This window comes from Ciconia boyciana, chromosome 1 (genome assembly GCF_034638445.1).
Source record: "Ciconia boyciana chromosome 1, ASM3463844v1, whole genome shotgun sequence".
NCBI lineage: Eukaryota > Metazoa > Chordata > Aves > Ciconiiformes > Ciconiidae > Ciconia > Ciconia boyciana.
In genome coordinates, this window is record NC_132934.1 from 172084054 (window position 1) to 172105423 (window position 21370).

Below are 21370 nucleotides of genomic sequence, written 5' to 3' on the forward strand. Positions count from 1 at the left end.
ATCTCAGGAAGGATTAATATCTCTGTCTTGGCTGGCAACATTCAGCTCTCATGTGAGTAGGTGAAACAATTAAAATGTGAATAAATACAACCCATTATTTTTAGACATCAAAGGTCACTAAATTGTGTTAGATAAGACTACTGCAAACTAAGCGCATAGCAAACCTATGAACTTCAGGAGTTACTACATAAGAAAACATCTATACTACTCTGAAGTACTTAAAAAAGTTTTCATAAGCCAAAAGGGCTGTTAGGAATCCGTAATTCTGATGCATGAATAAATAAGGGAATTAGATTTGTATTACTTCATTAACGTAACAATTTATTTCTATTTTAAGATTATTGATGTTAAAATGCACTTTTTATATTAAAGCACAGAATACAGATCTCTATTTTCATATTTTTGAGATGTCTATTATTTAGTTCCTGTTAAAGGTTTGGTATCCATAGATCATATACGTGGTACAGAATATCACTATGATTTAGCAACAGGAACTGATTTTTTAAATAAAGGTGTTAAAACTGTTGAAACCTAAGGAGAGTGTGTTCAACTCTTCTTTTGCTGCTTTCCAATCTTTTCACAGATTCAAGTTTTTCCTTGTTATCTTCTTCAGGGCTTTAATTGTACAGGTAGGGATGAAATTTAGGGTATGCTTTATTTTCCCTTGGACAGTTCACGAATTTTACATTGAACAGCTACAGGAGAAATAGAAACTTATTTGTCTCATGGAAATATGACATTGTAGAAGTTAATAATTACTTTGACCCTTTGCACAGATTCTCTATTATGTTGCATTAAATGAAACATGATTTTCAGGATTTTTTTCAGTTAAAGTACTGATTTCACATGTGACTAAAGTTTGATTTAAGTAAAGACTATTCCCTATTTTGTGTTTTTAAAACTGTTATTAAGAACCTAAAGATGCTGTGTCTTAAAATGAAACCACATTATATATAGAAGCCACTTTACATTTCAGAGGAAATGGTTTCCTCAGATGTAATTGTTTTACTTGGTACCCCTCTAATTCCTGCCATGAAATGAAACGAAAATTGCCTGAAAGATACCACAGAACATTGCAGTCACTTCTGAAGACATGGGATCTAAATCTTAATAAGGCCTTAAGATTTAAAGTCTGCAAACTCTTGAATTGGGAATGTCAGCAGCTTTTATTTATTTATTTATTTATTATAGTTACTCAGAATATCGCCACAGAAGTGTGGTAACAGCATGCTTCTATTGACACAGTAATGTTCAAAAATTACCACATGCAGACAAGTCTTATCCAGTGCCTAAAATGTATTAGTGAAATCCTTTTGCTGATCACAAATTTCATTTACTTACAGCACTGTGCTTCTGAATGGCTGGAAAGCAGTGTAGAAAATGAACTGTCAAACACAGAGAAGTTGCTACCATGATTATATCCATAAATTTTATCTGGGTCAGCCTTAGAGGCTCTGTTTTCTTGCTGGCCGTTGTATATTCAAGGATCAAAGGTAGTTACAAAGATGAGAGTGAAGGGACTGACACAGTGCTTGCCTGAATTATTTCCACTAGACACTGGCTTTTGCAAAGGATTAAGGGCCAGATCCAAAACCAAATTTAGATTCTTACCATAATGCCCAATTTCTATGTGCCTGTCTCTTCAAAGACCCATCGAAATCCCAAGCTTAGTGACCCTTTTTGTGTGTTCAGGGGGAGTTAACTTACAAGTTGGTGATGACTGTGAGCCAAGGACTTTTTAGATGTCTACAGAACAGTCTCCAAAGAATTTCAGGCTCTGGTGATTTTCTGTCTACTGACTGGATATTCTGTTCACTCTCCACTATGCAAGGAAACCAAAGTATGTCTTGTAATTGGGAAGTCCTCACTGAAGTACCTACTAAGCTGGCAGTTTATTTGGTTGGCTTGCTATACTCTCCAGTTTTCAACAAACCTTCAAGGATGATAATCAAGCCACAAATAATCACATGCAGGCAGCCTTAGCCTCCTCCAGCTCTTATTTAGCTGTCTCAGATACTGGATTTCTTGGCAGTCTCTCTGCTGAGGTCAAGTGCTTCTCAGCGGCATGGAAAACTGTAAATAAGGGTCATAATTGCCAATGACCCTTGCTCCGTTACAGATGCAGCAAAGTAAAGTTGAGCTTTTTCAAACAGAAGTAAGTACTAGTGGTCCGTGGTGCGTTTCCATGGGCAGGATGAAGCTGGGGACGGATCTTGAAGGAGTTCCCATGCCTGGACAACAGGCAGGCATCCCCTTTATAGCCAAACATGTCTTCTCGCCTTCACCCCTGTTCTCTAGGGCTCCCTCTGCTGTTATCCCAACTCTGCGTGACAAAGGTAAAACTTCAGGATGCTCATAAACTGACAGTTCAGGCGAGACCACAGTTGCCGTCTAATCTAACCCGACTACCTGAAGTTTCTCTCCAACTGAGAAAATCAAGCAGGCAGCTTGAAAGTCATCCACTCTGCCCCGAGAAAGGCAGAGCGAAAGATTTCTTTGAAATACTTGCCTTTGTTCATTGACTGTGCAAAACTCCTCGCTTGGCAACTCAGGTGAGACGCTGGTCTTTTGGAAGCCCACCAAACTGACCGAGATAAATTCACTGCGGACATTTTCTTTCAGCACTCAGTTAATCCAGGGTACCGGCAAAAGCAGTGGTGTACGTTAACATTTCATGGGAAGGTCCCACACTGGTGGGCACTAGGTTTTGTGGAGCCAGTCCATGCACCCCTGCCTCCATTGCCTCTGGGGGTGACTCAGCAGCTGTGTGGGCTCAGCTCCTCCGTCAGGTCCACCTTGTGGGGCCTGAACCAGCCGGGGAACCGCCACATGCAGGCTGGTGTCGGGACCCACCGGCCCACAGCAGCACCCCGTCCCACCCCACGCGGGGCCGACGTCGGGAAGAAACGGGACTTTGCTGCCAACTCCCATGTTTTCAGAGAAATTATTTACTCCGACCTTTTAAAAAAAAGAAATAAAATTATTTTTTCTGTCAGTTGCAAACGTTTACCGGAGTTCGCGCCACGGGGGAGGGAGCACTCACTGTGCCTCCCTTCCTGCTTCTCCAGGGCGCGTTTCCTTATTACAGCACTCTCCCGACTACCCGGGCGGCCGGGGGACCGCTCTCCCCTCTACGGGAGGGCTACGAGAGGCCGCTCCCGGCCGCTCCCTCCCGGGCCCCGCCGATAGCGGCCACAGGCCGCACCCCAGCACCGCTGCCCCGCCCCGCCCCGCCCCGCCCGGCCCGGCCCGGCCCGGCCCCGCCTCCCGGCAGCCCCCGCGCGCCGCCCGTCCTCGCGAGACTCCTTATTCTCGCGACAGCGGGGCGCCGCCATCTTACCTGCTCGCTCGCTCACTCCGTCTTGCTCTGCGGCTAAGGGGAAAGGGGGGGGCCGCGCGTTTCGGAGCCGCGCTCGGGGCCCGCCGCTCGTCGGGCCTGTCGGCCGCGCTGCCCTCCGCCCACCGCTGAGGCGGGGGGGAACTGCGGAGCGGCCGGACCGCGCTCCTCGGCAAAGGAGCGGCGAGAGCGGGGCCCGCAGGGAGCAGCCGCCGCTCGGCTGGTTCCGCCCCCTTCGTGGCGCTGGGCCTCCGGCCCCTGCCAGGCGGCCTCTGCCGAACCGGGAGGCGGCCGCAGCCTCGGCGGGTGGGGGGAGGCGCGGCGGGAGCCGGGGTCCCGACCGGCGGGGCGGTGCGGACCCCGCCGCCGTTGTTGCTGCTGCAGCGGCCGAGGAGGCGGGGGGCCTGGGCCGCTCTGGATGGTGATTAAAATGATCATAGAAAACTTCGAGGCGCTGAAATCCTGGCTCAGCAAAACCTTGGAGCCCATGTGAGTAGTCGCGACCCTTCCTCTCTCCCCAGCCCCCTCCAAAATAAACCTTCCCTTGGAACAGACGGGGATCCTCAGGGGAGGGAAACGCTGTGCCGGAGAGGGCCGTGAGGGCGTCCCGGGAGATGCCCTCCCAGCGCCCTTGTGCCCCGGCCGCCTCCTGCGGGGGCCCTGCGCGGGGCTACGTCGTTTCCCCGCTCTCCCGGCGCCGTCCTCGGCCGGGAGGTAGGACCGTCTTTCTCCGGAGGATGCAGCTTCCCCCCCTAGCGACCGCCTTCGTCTTTCCCTTTGTAGCCCAGGGTAAGCGGGAGATAATGTGTCTGCGTGTGCAGCTCGCGGTTCCCTGCTCTCAGCCCCCGTAGAGGCCCGGTTAATAACCACGGCCTGCCGCCCTGTCCAGTGACCTTCTCTGAGAGCTCAGGTGCCGTTGGGACGTTCTCCAGGATCCTGGGATCTTCCCAGGAGCATTTTCTATAGACTTGTCGCACGTCGTTCTCAGTCGTTTGGAATATTTGACGCTCTCTTGTTTCCCTCCCCTCGAATAAAAATTGCATCAGTGGAGCGCTTGGGAGTAGGAGCCCCAGAGAATAATTTGCCTATTTGTGAATACCTGCTTGGCCTCTAAGCGTAACATTCGTGTGAGTAATTGGGGCTCTTCTGCAAATAGTCCGTGTCTTCCTTCTCTGAATGATATTTTAGTAGAACTGAGATGTGAACTTGGTGTGAAGGTTTCATCTTCTGGAAGTATGGTGTCTATAGACATTTTAGATCAAGGCATGCACTTGACTTGTCATTCTGAAACACCATTTTAACATGTCTGAATTAAATTGCTGGAGCTTGATTTGAGTCAATAGAACTAGAACTTACAAGTTAATTCTGATATTAACTTTTTTCCTGAAATGTTTGGCCACTGTCAGTTTTAGTCTGATGCTATCCAATAGGAAAAAAAAAGAAGTCTGCTCTATGGCTTCCATGGGCATTAGTTAGGTATATGTAGGTACAGGTATAGTTTGTATGGCTTATGCTGAAATAACCTGAATAAGTTATAAAATGCTGGGGACATTTTTAGGAGAGCTTCACTTGTGTTTTTTGGGGGTGTGGTGTTCTTTTTTTTTTTCCGTAGGACCTGATTCAAACCACAATGAAATAAATGAGTTGTGAACTTAATTTCAGTGGACTTTGAATTAGGCTTGTGGCAAATTATGCTGAGTGCCTTTATATAAAAGGTTTGACCCTTAAGACTGTGGTAGGATTTTTTTTTTTCTTATTTGAAAAAAAAAATGCATCTTCTTGTAAAGGTGTAGTTTGGGGAAGGTGAATTAATCTTCCTCTTGGGTCAATGTAAGGTAATATTAGAATAACAGAGCACATTGGTAAGGTAATATTAGAATAGCAGAGCACGTTGTGTTCTGTGGTAATAGATCCAGCTAGTCCTCTGGTGCAGAATGCTCCCTGTTATTCTCTGGATACTTTCTTGCATGAATATTCTGTTAATGGCAATCAGCAGTTATCAGTATTTAGAGTGTGCTGGTCAAGAGGCTTGGAACAGGCAATATTTAACTTTGGAAAATCTTGTCATTTCCAAAATACATGTTGGTAATTTGAAATGATAAATCATACACACTTACCCTTTAGTTGGTCAGCAGATGGAGATTGATATGTTAGCTTCAAACATTTTACAAGGAGCATTTTTAAATTCTGTGAAACCTGAAACTGGAAGTCTGCTGGTGGCGTTTACAGGAGGGCTTCAGTTGACTACAGAATCCCTTTATTGAGTAAATACATTAGGTTCTTTTGATTTTGTAGATCTGTATCCAAAATTCATTTATAGTGTTCTTCTGCTCTTTCTTGAGTATTACGCATCAGGAGCTGAAGTTTAATTTTCACCAGCGAATAATAAAATTTTCCTATTCACAATATAAAAAGTATCGAAAGTTTGCCAGATACTGTTTATCTGGAGGTCAGTATGGTTCCTCAGTCTTTCCCCTCAAGCTCCATTCGCTAGTGATGTGTAGTAGTAACTTCTTATCCTGATAACAAACTCAGGTTGTCCCATGTTTCTCTATTTGTTTGAATATTGAACTGTGATATTGGCTAGTGATAGTCAGCAGCTAAAGGATGAAATTGGGATTTTCAGCTTTTGTGATCAGTGCAGTTTTCTGCTTTTTTAGCATTAAAAGGACCAGCATGTTTCTGTTAAGTTAAACGTGGTGCGTGAGCAGCTCAAATGTGGCTCTCATGCTGGAAAACTATGTCATGGGGTAGGGAATTGCTGACCTGGAGGATGTTGAGTTCTCTGAATTTTTAGCTTTGGGAGGAAACAAGCCAGCAGGGACAGTTAAATTCAGCTGTCATTCAGTTTTGTGCAGTGTCCTATGTAACTGCATTATTCCAGTAAATATTGGAATTAGTGGAAAAGTATTGTCATTTCCTAGCAGTCAAATACTCTTGGAGCTGCTTCTGATCTCAGCTACCTGAAATGTGTGTCTACAGCCATAGCTTCTGGCTGTATGAAAATTTTAGTGTGCAGTTACTTTGAAAGAAGTTACTTTTAAAGAAATAACTGCTGTTGGTGCAGTACTAGTACAATGAGGCCCTAAGTGCTGATTGTCTGGAGGTATTACCATAACCTGAAAATAATTTTTGACTCATCTTTTCCTTTTAATGAAAAAAAAAAAAAAGTGCCAACTGTTTTTATCTCGTGGCTCTTTCCTGACTAGACTAAGGAAGACACCACTATTAGCTCATTATGGAGGTGTTGTCTTGGTAGTTTTAAGGGGAGAAGTGCACTTAAGAAGATAAATAAATTTTATACACACATATATAGGTCTGTATTTATGTGCTAGTTATCTAGAGCTGAGTAGTTAGAACATGCTTTATTTTCCAAGTTGCCTCTTTCCAAGTAGCTAGCAGTTTTAATCAGGTTGTATAGCTTGTTCCAAAGGCCGTAACACGTGTGCTTCTGAAACATAATGTTTCAGAACTAGAAGATAGCAATATCCGTAAAGATTGTTTCATTTTATTATGAAGTTTTGTCTTTAAGCTATTTTAAAGCATTAGCAAGAATGCTAACTTTTTAGTGTAATGAAACAAGTGTGTTATATAATTTTATGGACTGGACATCATTTGGTTGTTGGATTGCTTTCACATGGTGCCTCTGGGAAACACTGTTCATAGACAAGAATGTTTGGAGGAGAGGGATGATGGAGGATTTAAGTTTTGGAATTTTTTGTTTGTTGGGGGGGGTTGGGGTGTTTGTTTGTTTTGGACTGTTCTAATGCCTTTGAGAAAGCCTTGGTGATTCTCCATGTAAACACTCCTTATCTGAGTTTGGTTGTGTTGCAGTGAGGCGGAAACTGCAAATGCTACCGTGCTGGAGCATTTACACAGTCCAGCTCTGCTTGGGGCTGGTAGAGCTCTAGGAACTTTCTACAGTTCTCCAAAGAGAGGCTGCTTTTGTGGTTTTGGAAATAACTCTTTAAGCAGCTCAGTTTGGTGTGCAGAGAATTACTAAATATGCACACAGAACCATTACAGATACATCTATGTGAATGTAGTACCAGTGTAAACGAAGTGGCAAGAGTATTTTTTTTGTGCTGTCGCTGCTCTGTATTTGACTAGAACTATCTTGTATGTTCAACTCCAGTCAGCTCTGTAAAGGAGGCATTTGTCAACAGTTGTCTTCGTTGCTTGCAGACAGCAGCATGCTTAGTTTCTAGTGTTATACACTTTTTCTTGTCCATGGCATGGCTTCTGTAAAGTGTTTGAAAATAATGTTAAACTTGGAATATAACCTTATCTCTGTCACTTCTAATTTCTGTACTAACAAGGTCTTCACTGAGCCATATCTATTGTAATGGGTTTCTTTTCTGCAAGTGCATTCCAGATCCTGTATAAACTGTGTATATAATCCTTGCTGGAATATCAGGATCTGGCTTGGCAAAATTCCAAATAGGGATGTCTTTTTTCATATTTTTTTCCTTGGATTTGTTTGAATCTTTACCTGTGAAAAGATTATCTCTTTTGTAGTAATGCTGCATGTATCATTTTGCCTTGTCAGACACTGCAATGTTCTCCCCCTTGCCCTAATTCTTTACAGTGGAAAATTTTCTTGTTTTTAATTACTTTGTGTAAAATAAATTTAATTAAAATTTTCCGCTGGCCCACTGAATTTTACTTACAACTTGATTAAGGCTCCCATATCTAATTTTTTCCACTTCACTGTATTTACATTTTTATGAAGGTTTGTTAATGTACTAAATCAGACTTGCAAGGAAGATGAAAATAATTCTAAACCAATGTTTATGTAGTATTTAGGCATACCTCATTAAAATGGAAAGGTTTTTTGCATTGGTTAATTCTGTAATTGATCATGGTGTTGTAACTACTTATGTCAGGGGAATAAACCCCAAATTATTTAAAGAGTATTTTGACTATATTTATCATTGGAATATTTTATGGCAAACAGTCAGTATGCTCTGGCATTCAGTTATGCCTTCACTGTTCTATTTTTTGTTTGTTGTGCTTTTCAACCTTTCTTCGTTAAATCTCACCATATTTTTTGGCTGTTTGGATAATTGCTTAGTTGTTAATAGGTTACTGGTGGGTTATCTTCAGCCAGTTACTTAAGAAAGGTAGTGAATAAAAAAGGTTTAACAATGGTGTAAGGAATATGCGAATAAGCCAAGATACTGAAAGAACAGAAATAAGTTAAAATGAAAAACTTCGGCATTCCTTTCCACATATATGTGGCACACCATCCTACCTGTAACACTCATTGGCCCACCAGGAGGTTTCACTCTCGTTTGCTGTGAAACTTCCTAAGTTCAAAAGCAATAGATATTTCTCTTCATTTCACTTACTCTGTTAGCATTTTACATTAAGCTATTTATAAGTAAGATAAATCAAGCACAAATAGATGTCATTGATATGTCCCTCTCTTAACACTAGTGAAGTTACTCTTCTACATCTGTTATGAAACTTGATAGTTTGTTCACCTGACTCATGGAGAGCTGCTCTATTTGAGAAATCGAGGTTCCTAACTTAGAGTGCTGATACTGCTAAGCGTCTGTGTAAAAATACTATGATAGAATTAAAATATTGATATTATAAGGTGTAGTTGAAAGCAGAAAATAAAGAGGAGAAAATTATTCCTTTTACAGGAAACCTTTCTTGTTCTTAACTGAACACCAGCAGTGAAATGGAACCCCTTGGCTGCATTGCAAGTCATAGAGACACTGTGATGATTTTTGCTTTCTGCATTGAATGTGTGTTGGACAACCAGCAAGATGACAGCTCTTCTGCCTCATGAGAGCTGTCTTGCAACTAGAGGTGGCATTTTAAGCTGCTGGTTGCAGCTGTATGAACATGTCACATCTGGATATCGTCATAATTTAGAACTATTCTAATGACATCAATAACTTATGTAACAGCATTGGAGGCTGTTGCATTCCTCAGTGTATTTCTATTACTTTAAGTACTGTTAAACGCTTAATGAAAGTGAGCATTACAGGAGTGATCCTTCTCATCTACAGTAGTGTCTCAAGATAAAAGTCAGATCTTGCTGAATGAGTCTGTCATTCATTTTACTTATTGAACGCTGTAACTTTTTATAGATCATTTTTAGTAGCAACACAACAGAACAATGGTAGAACTGCCTAAATTAGACTAGCTGCTATGCCCAATATGCAACATAAATTTTACTGCACCCACTCAGTCCTGTAAATACAAAGCATGTCTCTCAGCGTTCAAACGTAACCATGTCCACCTTGGTTAACATCAAGAACTGGGCAGTATTCTAGAGTAGTATAAATATTAATCTTTAGGCAACAAAACTAGACTCTGAAATTTAGGTTTTAAATTCTCAAGATCAGAGTACAACAAATAACATGCACCTACATGTTATTTCCTTTACAGAAAGACCATTCACTGCCTGGAGGACTTTAGACATGCTTTTGCGGTTTAAATGTATTGTGGTAGTTTAAATGTGTCAAGGAACTAGTTTCAGGACTTGCAGCACCTTTTTGGTTGTACATTCATTTTAAAAAAATGAAGAAACCCCCCCTCATGTAGTTTCTTTTACCATTAAAAAAAAATAGTCTGTGTGCACTAGCTGTGTCCAAAATGAAGTCTAGATTGAGGGTCTTGGCATTAGCTTGAAATAAAGGCAATGAAATATATCTGAAATGGACAGTAGTGTTTTCCGTTAGAAGGAAACTTTATGGAAGTTTCTTTTCTGTCCTCACTCCTCTCCCTCCCCCAAGCACACTTTTTCCCCTGAGTAACTGTGTCCATTTTGTGAAAACTGTCAGATTTCAGTTTGACAGCTTCAGCATGGGAATTCCCCCCCCCCCCCCCCCCCCGAACCAAAAAAAAAAAAAAAAAAAAAGGTTATGTACCCCATAGTTAAACACTACTTATGTATATCTCCCTTTGGGAGTTTTCATACATTTGCCAAACATTTTCACCAGAGAGTAGACTTTGGAATACTAGGTTGGTGTTTTTTTTTTTTCCATAGAAAAGGCATGTAGAAAAGTATGAATTAAGTTATATTGCCAAAAAGCTTAAAAAATCAAATTCCTTTTCTATGTAATGCTTGAGTTGTTGTCTAATAACTGTAAAACGTAAGCAGCAGTTTGTTTTGCCATGCCAATGAGATTTTTAGCAAAATACAGGATTATCCTCTTGTTAAACTGATTTTTGTAGTGTTTACTGCAGCACCATAGTATCAGGTCTGCACCAAATCCTGTAGATACTACTTTTAAAATATTAGGAGAAATAATTACTTTTTTAAGGCTCCAGTTCAAAGTGGCTATTTTGCTTATTAAAAACTGACTTAAATGATGAATTGCAGCATGAGGAACTTCATAGCACTGGAGATGCGGGTTTTTCTGAGAGGAAAATACCTGGATTTAGATATTTCAGACCTTTCCCCAAGCTAATTAGTTAATACTTTAAAAGGCTTCAGTTTGGTATATACGTAGTATACCTAGAATATGTATCTTTACTCATTCTGTGCTTTGTCACGTTGGAAAACTTTATTTGCGGAAGTCAGGCTGGAGTAGGATAGGCAACGTTAATAAGCTATTTAAATATGAGAATTTTCCAGGTATATTCTTATCAACTTCACAACTATCATTCTTGAGTCTGCTTGCCATTTTTTAATTCCTTGCATTTCTTCCTTCTTGGTTAAAGAATTAATCAGGTGGGTTTTTGGGGTTTGGTTTTGTTTTGGTTTGGTTTTTTTGCTGTCGGTGTGAGTATTGTAACAGGACTCCTAGTGGCCTTTACTTGGTGGAGAGTTCAGGGCCCTGTTGGGAAGACGTGCCCAAAGTTCTCAGTTAGTAGTGGAATATTTAGCCCAGCAGAGGCTTTCAGATCTGCCTTCCCTTTTGATACTTTTTACATTAAAAATACTCAAAGAGCATGTTTTGTCTTTCATTTTAATATGTATTTTTGTGCTGATGCTTAAACACATTCATAGACACTAACCTGCCAAAATACGTCCTCAGCATACTGTAGTCAAAGTTTGTCTTTATTCTTTCTTAAGGCTTGAGAGGTATTTACTGTATACTTCTATTCAATAGCTTTTAAATGGTTCTTATGCAATATTTATGTACAAAGGTATTTTGCTGGTTTAGCTTATCTGCCTTGTTGAATTACTTTTAACTCTTTTGGCAAAGTCTTTCTAAGTCAATATAAGCTCTGTTGTTAGTAAGGGGTTTTGTATGTACAGCTACACCAGTAACATTTTTTTGCAAACAACTTTAATATGTATTCCACATCCACTGAATTTGTAAGTTAAGGCTGATGCCTGTAATTGCATAGTGATTATAAAAATCAAAGCGGGTTCTCAGAACATATTTAGTATTTTATATTTTAAAATATGTAAATCTGAAATGGATAGATGTGAGTGGTGTTTAATGAATTGAAAAGTATTTAATTAAAAAACCCCATAACTGTACAGAGAAGTGAGTCCTCTTCAGCCAGATTACTTTCCCCTTCTCAAACATTCATTATTTAAAAAAATATATATATTTAAGGCTTAAATTTACTTGTAACTACTTCAGCTTTCCTATTCTGCTTTATTTTCTTTATTTGAAATGGTAATTTCAAGTAATGACTGCAAAACGAGATGAGATCAGAAACAAAGTATTTTGAAAGAGGGATTTTGAAGTTTTCTGTGCGGTTTGTTGCAGTTGTGAACTCTTGCTCCTACAATTGAACAAAATATTTGATTGAATGTTACTTTCCTTTTTGAAGCTCTTCTCTGGTGTTTAGCAGTTGGAGGTGTCCAGATCATTCTCTGAAGAACGTGTAAAGCTCTAGCAAGAGAATTCTTCCATATATGCCTGTAAATTAAATACTGTTTATTAAAGCAGGATTACCAGAGCAGTGTTCCTTGTTTAATATAGAGCAGTAGACGCTGCATATTCTCTGACTGATAGAGTACAGACTCTGCAAAAAAGCATTACTAGGGGTGAAAACATTTAGCATTACTAGTTAGGATCATATATTCAGAAAGTGGGTGCAAGAAAACATGCTGTGGTGTTTAATTGTAGCAGACACTGGGATGTACTTGCTGCAGTGGAAATTAGTTCAGATTACTTGTGCCAACTGGTTTTTGTTTGTTAAAGAAAACATGAAAGAGGAAACAGGAGGAGAAATTTACGTGCTTATTGGTGCTTATTACCGCTTGTAGCACACGCCTGCACAAAGTTGAGGGGATATAGACATGGGATCCAAAGTTGAGGAATGTTGTTTTACATGTTTAAATGTATGTGAACATTTTTCTAGTAGCCAAATGTATAGCATAAGAATGAAGTTATGTCTAAATTTCTGTCACACTTTTAATGCACAAATTCCATTTATGCTCAGATCTGTGATGTACTACACCATGTCCAAGTTAAGCTAAGGATTCAAACCTGTATCTAACAACTGAAAATGTGTATCATTCAGTGAACACTAGAATTGAAATATAAATTTATTTTTAATTTTGAATGCAACTTAGACTATTTGAAATGTGTAGGTGGTATTCTGATTTTTCTCATTTTTCTAAATTGTCAATTAAGGACCTTTCTCTATTAATCTTATAATTTGCAGGAATATAGCATGATATATACTGTATGATAAATCCTTGTGCTACACAGTATGTTTTGCTGCCATCAGCATGGGTGCCTTTCATGTTTTCTTTAAAGTGACATCACTTAATAAAACTATGTTGACTATAAGAACATGAAATACAAGACAGAGGTTTAGAAAAACTGGTAAAGCTAGCTCAAAATGGATGAAAAATCCATGTATACACAATAAAGATAGAGCAAGCATATTGCATATTATTCGCAACACAAAGGCTACTATTCTGTAAGAAAATGCTGTCAAACCAGAGAACATAAGAACTTGTTTATTAGAAAAACTCAAGGCTCTTATAATCCAAACCAGCAGATTTTGACTAAACCAAAGGATGGAGAATTCATAGACAACATTTTAGATTTCAGTTTGAATGAAAAAGTAGAAAGGAATTGCTTTAAAAAAAGCAGCTCTCCCCCAAACAAACCCCCATTAATGATAATATCCAGAACTCTAACAGCTATAAGGAACAGAAATTTTCAGGCAGACCTTTTGTATTCACAGTTCTGTAAAGTTTAAATTTCTTTTTTACTTCATGAGGCCAGTTACTCCTCTTTTCCACCACTTCAGGTTGCTAGCAATTTAATTTTAGCATAATCTTAAAAAAAAAAAAAGGCAAAGCATTTTATAGAAGTCTGAAAAGCAGTAAAAGATCAGACTATAACCTTGTTAAATCTATCTAAAATACTAGCTACAGAAGCAAGCATTGTTTTCACGATAGTATGGAGAAAATAGATCAGTTCTTTGTGGTTTTTTTCAAGCTTTGAACAACAGATACAGAAGAGGAGACTTCTGTTTCAAGTCATTACATAAAAAAGGAAGTCAGCCTTTGGCTGTGTAAAGATCATTAGCACTTTAATTTTAAAAAGTGAAAAGAAATCACGTAAAATCATACTGTCAAATTTACAAAAACATTTTCTCCATCTCACTCTACCACAAAATGCATTGTATTCATTATTGCTTAATTATCATCAATTTGAAGTAACTCATCTGTTAGTATTTCTTAAAAAATAGTATTTGTTGAATAGCCAAAATAAAGAGTTTTAACTTGAAAGTATGTAAGTTCTTCCTGTTGTGTACAGGGGAATTTCTACGCTGACATACTGAATAATAATAATAGAGTTCAATATGATTATTTTGCATTGTTCATATGTGGTTGTATCACATATGGAATGATAAATGCTAAGACAGTGACACAGGAGAAAGTGATTGTGTGTTTTGGAAATTAAAAGTACATTTATGTACATTTTTATTGAGGATATTTTCTTTAGAGTATCTTGGAGTTGGGTGTGTGGATTGAAATTCTGAGGTCATTCTGGGGTGGACAATGTTGCCAAGACTTCCAGAGTCATCACTGGGGGGGAGGGAGGAAAGCACTACTTGTTTTTTATTTTTAAACAAGTATTTTTTGTTTGTTTGGGTTTGGAGATTTTTTTGTTTTATTTTTTTGTTACACCTTTTGGAGTCTAGGTGGCTTTCCAGACAAGATCTTCCATTTTCTACTCTGCTCACGAGAGAGGAATTACTTTAAACTGAATATGAGGTGGTTGTATAGTCACTACTGTAGGAGCTGGAGAATTAAAGTACGTTGCAGTAGATAACAGCAGTGGGTTTTTACCTTGTAGACTGACTTTTTTTTTTCTTTTTTTCACTAAATAATTTTGAGTGCATGTGTCATCATTTAGATCAGTTATAGCAGATTCCGAACAGTGACAGCTGGCCGTATTATCAGATGAGAACCAAATTTGTGGAAATTGAAATAAAACAATTCAGCTTGTAATGTTTTGTCTGATTTTTGAGGAGAACAGAAAGGAGAAGAGAAGAATTGAGGATTATCATGAAAAGTGCCCCCTCCCCCCAAAATTGTTTTCCTGTTATGACTATAGATAGATAATATGAAAATAGCACACTGATTTTCTGAGGCATGATTCAGCTTGAAACTGGGAGAGGACTGAAAATCTTCTGTAATGACATTGAAGTTGCATTAAGGAACAGTAAAAAAAAAATAAATAATTTTGCAAATTCAGGCATTGAGAAGTTATGAAATGCTGGCATTAGGGCCTCCTGGGGGCTGTACTGGACGAGAACCCTCACTGCAGCCTATGACGAACACTGTTCAACATCAGGCTTTCAGATAATCTGCTTGGATGATGTGCTCAGGTACTAGCAGTGTAAAAGAGACCATGCGGTCCTACTGCTCTCGTTGTAGGAGGTTATTTATGTGCCTGCTTCCGAGATTACTTGGTGCTTGGACAGCATTTTCTTCTGGACAAAGGATTGTTAAATCTGCACAGGGGCAGACCAGGTGTGGTAGTTGAAGGAAAACATTTCTGGAGAATTTTCAGTTGGTGTGCAGTCTGTTTTTCGATTAACAGTGTATATTTGCATTTTGTCAGTTTAGTGTGTGTGGGTTCTTCTGGAATGTAGACTGATTGTGAACTCCCATCTCCTGTACCTATGAATAGTGCAGACTAATACAGAATACTGTGGTATGTCCCCTGGCAGCTCAAGTTGCTTTTACAGCATGAAATTCTGCTATTGCCTGCTTTCTAGAGGAAGTTTGAAGCTTCAACCTTAGACTTAAGTTTGAAGCTTCAACCTTTAACTTAAGAGCACTCTGTGTGCTGGGCCCAGGCTATCCAGAGGATCTCCCGAGGATGGGTGCCGATGGATCTGCTCCCTTTGCTCAGTGGATATGTTTGCACAGAGAATGTTGCTTGCTGTGCAGGAGATAGCTTCCTTGGAGAGAGGAATTGGGTAGCGCAATATGGTGAAGGATTTGGTTTCTTCTACCTAGTGTCTAAAATACGTGTCATTTAAATGATCAACAGTCAGATTTATAATTAAGCTTAGCATTGAAATGTCACTTGTTTTAATGTGGAAGAGATTGGCAGCTGCAGTTTTACTCCATCATTATGACTAGTGGACTTCTGTGCTGGAGCAGTATTTGTGTGATACTTATATTCAGTGCAACTCCCTGACTGCAGTTTAATTTTACTTCTCAGTTATTTTTGCTAGAGAGAATGTACAGTTAGGATACATCAGTACAATTTTTTTTTCCTCTTGTTGTAGTTCATTAAAACACTAGTATTAACTTTGATCGCCACCCAAACAAGCTAGCTGTCTGTATCACATGACCAGTGTGCATGTGTTAAATCCTGCTTGGCTTTGTGGTGTCTGAAGTCTTCCTTTGGTTTGTGCTAAATAATGGGATTAAATGGTTTAAGAAAATGCTGCTGTTCTGCCTGATAAACCAGTGTCTAACCATTTCATTAGTTACTGGTTTTGAATTATGAAGCATGAAGTGGTTTTCTGCAGTGTTCTCACTTGCTTTGGCAGGTTTTACTATAGAACACCACTAGAAAGTTCATTGTAGATTACTATTTGTGAAACATTATAATAAAATTCTACCAGTTATATTAAATAATGTTCTACTTAATGTGGATATACTGCTTACTCTGTTCAAAGTTCTTTGTTGATGTGCACGAGACCATCAGCTTCTACACTGAAGTGCTCCATACTTAATTTTAGATTGGATTTAGATGTCTAAAATGGATAATGATCCCCTAAATTTCACTTCAGTGTCTGTGTACCTCATACGGGGATTTCTGTGATAATATTGTATGAACACTTTTTCCTTAGGCTTTCAAAATAAAGATTTTTCAGTTAATCTGCTTTTTATGGTGTTCATATGTAGGTAGTAATAAGATTCTTCAAAAACATGTTTAAGAGAAAGAGTGTCTGTGAGAGTCTGAATTTTTTTATAGCATAGATCACTTCTGCTGTATCACCGTATTCATTTGTGATTAGGTAGACTCACTTTTCCCTGTTAACAGTCACTTAGTATTACACTCAGAATTACTGGTTTCATCATTGGGAAATTACAGAAGTATTTGTTGTATTTGTAATTGTTTTTAAGACTATTAGGCAGTTGGAGCTGTTGCATTCTAAATAGTTCTTTCTAGTTTGCTATGAGGTGCTCTGTGGAATATTGTTTGGACATCCTCTAGGCAATTGCTTCTCTGGAAGAGAAAAGTGATACTTAGCAATCTTACATATTTGGATTCTGTCTTAAAAAATACCCCTGAGTGTTTTTCAGTTACTTTGGTAGGAAAGGTTTTGGTCCTCTATATGTATTGGTCATACCAGTTTCAGACATTAACTTCTGTAATATAATTGCTTCTTTTTTTTTTATTTTTAATTACTCTATTTGCAGATGTGATGCAGATCCATCTGCCCTAGCTAAATATGTTCTGGCTTTGGTAAAGAAGGATAAAAGTGAAAAGGAACTGAAGGCATTGTGTGTTGATCAGCTGGATGTATTTCTTCAGAAAGGTATGGTCTTTGTCATAACAATTAAGCTTCAGTGAAAAGTCTGTCTTGTTTAATTCATTCAAACAATCTCTTACCATAGAATTGTGTGTTTATCTCTTTATTAGCTTTGTTACTTCGAAGTATATAATTCAATTTGCATAAAGTAATTTTTTTTTTTACAAAACAGGTGTACAGTACAATATGCATATATTAGGTATATGTTTTGTGTCTATTGGTATTCCTGGAAGTAAATTACGGATGTTAAGAGTTATTGCCAGAATTTGAAGTATTAGAGCTCTGTATATATTCCAGAAATATTCTTCCAGACGTTTTATTAAGAGGCATTAAATAATTCAATGATTGAAAACCTTTATGAAACACTGTCATTATTGACATGTTTCTTGACTCTGTAAATGTCCTTTTAAAATGTAAAATTAATAGCAGAGTATTTAAAAATCATACTCTTCATAGTTTTAACTTTTTTGTGAGTGTTGATTTTTTTAATTCGTTTTTAAAGAAAGCGTTAACTAATTTTTTGAATAATGGATATTTGTACACTCTTTACTTTTAGAAACTCAGATATTTGTGGAAAAACTGTTTGATGCTGTGAATACAAAAAGCTACCTACCTCCACCAGAACAGCCATCGTCAGGAAGCCTGAAAGTAGAATTTTTTCAGCACCAAGAAAAAGAGACAAAAAAAGAAGAGGTAGGCATTGATTTTACTTTAAATTTATGTCTTTTTTTTTTCCCTCATTCCTGTAGTTTACTTACGTGGTTCAACTTCATCATGTTTATTTGTTTATTAATAACAGTTCCCAAACTTATACTACAGCATTAAAATATGTCAGAAGATTTGTGCCTAGTATGTTGAGTACTGCTGCACAATTTTTCTAAACATAAGTGGGTGTTTCAAAGGTAAACTAAAGTGTTTCTGACTAGGCAAATGCAAATAAAGTTATTGAGTGGTGTAGGAGTTGCAGTACAACCTACGTTAGTTCTTTGCTCAGGATTGCTGTTGTAGTTATGCTGCCCTTTAATTCAGCATAAGTCCAGGCTGCTGGCAAATGGCAGTCCTCATTCCTCCAGCTGCTTGATCCAGGTAACATCCTTATTCCGACACACGTGTTTATGTTGTTGTTTGAGCCAGAAGAGTAGGTTTGTCCTTTTCAACAGCAGCCTAGGTTTGGCTGCATGGAAGTGTTTAACTGTGATCTAAACCAGCTAACCTGCTGATGAAAAAAGACCTTACTGTGTCAATTGTTGAATATTCATGACTTCCCAGATCTGTCACTGCACCTTAGCGTGGATTTTTGTCCACCTGTAGCAAAAGCAGATGTATTTTCAGTGCAGCACAGTAAGGATTGCTTATTTTGCTTTATTTTCTCCTAACTCGTGCTTTGAATATTCCTAGAAATAGAAATCTAATACATTATGAAGATTCTCTACTTGCACTGGATGCAGAAATGTTTTTTCAGTTCAGTGTTACTGTTGACTTTGCTCAACATTTTGAGTTTTTTGATTTTGATTGTGCAGAAGTCTCCATGATAGTCTACTCATGTTTTGATCTAATGTATATACTTTAAATTCAGATAGTTAAAGAGGAAGAGCGAGAGAAAAAGTTTTCTAGAAGATTAAATCACAGCCCTCCTCAGTCAAGTTCTCGGTACAGAGATACCAGGTAATAAATTTTGCTTAACCTGTTGTGTTATATCAGTAATCAGATGGATTTGGATTTTTATGGTGTTACTAAATTAAATGTCTTTTTTCTGTATGGTCGCCTAAAAATAAGACTTCTATTGGTTTTATGCCTGTGTAGTTAAATTGCAAGTATATAAGTGACAGTGTAAACTGTCTCTGAGTTGTGCACAACTATCACATTTGGGTTTTATTACTCATTTTTACGTTAGATTTGTGGTTTATATTACAACACTTACTCTGCTCAGTATTGAGATAGAATTGTGATAATTTTAATTTAGAAGCCTTGCCTTCAATAATTGTTACCTGTCTGGTGTTTCCAACTTGGGAAGGTGCAGTATTGGGCAGAAACAGGATTTTTAAGATTTTTTAAATCTTAGGGATGGTAAAAGTAAAATGCATAAACCAAATAAAATAATTCTAAAAGTCTTCTGAGAAGAAAGGAAGTGCCATAGTTAGATTCCATTTGTAGCTTTTCTCTAATTTCCCATTGCTATTTCTTGAAGTTTTAATGGTAGTTAAGGTTTTAAATTACGGCTTTATAATTCTTGTAATTACCTACAAAATTACATGTTTAGAAGCCGTGATGAAAGGAAAAAAGATGAACGTTCTCGGAAGAGAGATTATGACCGAAATCCTCCCAGAAGAGATTCTTATAGGGATCGATACAACAGAAGAAGAGGGAGGAGTCGGAGCTACAGCAGGAGTCGAAGTAGAAGTTGGAGCAAAGAGAGATTGCGGGACCGGGATAGAGACCGGAGCAGAAGCCGGAGCAGAACACGAAGCAGAGGTACCAACAGTTGGTCTCTAAAATACGGTGAATGTTGTCTACAAAATTTAGACACTAAACTTAAACACTATGTTCAAGATGTACCAAAATTTCCTCTATTGTTTTTATTTCTTTGTTCAAATTTAGCTTGGTTTTCTGTGGAAATAGGGATTATGTGATGATGTTTTCAGTGCTTGTTTTCCCCTCTTTCCCTCCATTCTTCTCTGATACCTTTGACTGTGTTGGCCACTTCTGAGCAGTGTTGTGAGAGGCAGAAAAACCCAAATTAATTGCATTTCATTAAGTTTTAGGAAACTCACCTATCCGGTTTGGGAAGATAAAGAAATTAATACCCATCTGCAGAGGTAGAACTGGCAGAAGTTACCTGTTTGACAGCAAATGACTTGTCAAGCAGAACAGTACAGCTCTGTTCTTTTTGTCTTGTCCCCTCCTTGATGTCACAGGGAGGGACTGAAATTATTACAGTGCATTTGCACTGATATCTGTAGGTCTTAAGGCTTCGGTACAGCAGTTTTTTGAATTAAACTTCTTTAAAAACAAAGCTGTTTATTCAGCTGAAAAGAGTGCTTTTTCCCCCAATACTGCTACTGATAAACTGGAAAAGAGCATTGAGAGTAATTTTATATCTTAATTCTGTCTTAAACAATGTAGAGGTGTAAAAATAGTCTGGTTTAAGTCTCCTGCGTATTATTTTTCTTTTTGTAGAATGAGCCTTGGTAACTCAGCCTTAAAAGTAAGAATGCAGAGTTCCTGAAAATATGGGAGCAGATATTTTCCAAACAACTTAACAAACAAGCAAGTTAAATAGCATGCAGCAGTTTAACTAAAAGATTACAGTGTGGTTAAATCTTAATTTAAGGATTATTTTACATAAACTGCAATGATAATATCTTATAGACAATATCTTACAGTGAAAGCTTTGTTTCTTTTTCTAAGCACATTAAGAAAAGCCTGTTTTATCCACACTTAATCTGCCATCTTTAAGACATTTTTGTTAATGTTCCTTTATTGTGGGGTTATTTGAGTCTACCAACTTACCTCATGACAGAGCTCTTCTGTCTTAATCTGGATACTTACTGTTTATTTGATGATAATATTAGAAAATTAAGAGAATAGTTTGTATATACTCAGAATAAAAGGTCATGTTACTGCTGTATCTGTCCAGGAGCGTTCCACACCTGTCAAGCACTATTATTTCTCCTGTCGTGACAAAGCTTTGCATGCGATAAAAATATGCATTTGAATGCAGATAAAATTAAGATAAGAAGCATGAAGATACAACAATAACAGTGTCTTGAAACATTAAAGATGTGAAACTTTTATAGTGTTTTCAAGTGGTGGTTACCTTTTTCTTGCCCATTGCTTCCCTTTATTCAGAATAACTTTCCCTCTGAAGTTCATAGAATATATGCATCACTACAGAAGATGTACTCTGCTTGAAGTTAAATAGCGTTTCTGCTTTACCGTGGGTATAGCTGTTATTAAAATACCCCAGTGGCTGACTATATACTTTTAAGATTGTTATTTTTCCAATTAAACCTTTGGAATGTAGAATCATGGAATAGTTGAGGTTGGAAGAGACCTCTGAAGGTCATGTAGGTCAGCGTTTCTCCC

At 38.3% G+C, this 21370-nt stretch overlaps 1 protein-coding gene and 1 long non-coding RNA gene across 6 annotated transcripts in view; one reads left to right on the forward strand and one right to left on the reverse strand.

Annotated features, from left to right (window-relative positions):
- Positions 1-432: 432 nt before the first annotated feature.
- Positions 433-3194, reverse strand: LOC140646310 (uncharacterized). Its single transcript, XR_012040400.1, has 3 exons — positions 3044-3194; positions 2510-2958; positions 433-2323 (listed from the first exon to the last, which is right to left on the reverse strand). It is a non-coding gene; the product is annotated as an uncharacterized lncRNA (long non-coding RNA).
- Positions 3195-3318: 124 nt separating this feature from the next.
- Positions 3319-21370, forward strand: part of RBM26 (RNA binding motif protein 26) — a 61210-nt gene continuing 43158 nt past the window's right edge. For 2 of the 5 annotated variants that reach the window (XM_072849996.1, XM_072849997.1), the window contains exons 1-5: positions 3319-3826; positions 17172-17290; positions 17841-17977; positions 18861-18949; positions 19545-19756. In XM_072849996.1, coding sequence (XP_072706097.1) covers positions 3756-3826; positions 17172-17290; positions 17841-17977; positions 18861-18949; positions 19545-19756 — 628 coding nt within the window. In that variant the 5' untranslated portion in view covers positions 3319-3755. Of the gene's footprint in view, positions 3827-17171; positions 17291-17840; positions 17978-18860; positions 18950-19538; positions 19784-21370 lie in introns of all 5 variants that reach the window. The other 3 variants (XM_072849998.1, XM_072849995.1, XM_072849994.1) reach the window with 3 other exon arrangements.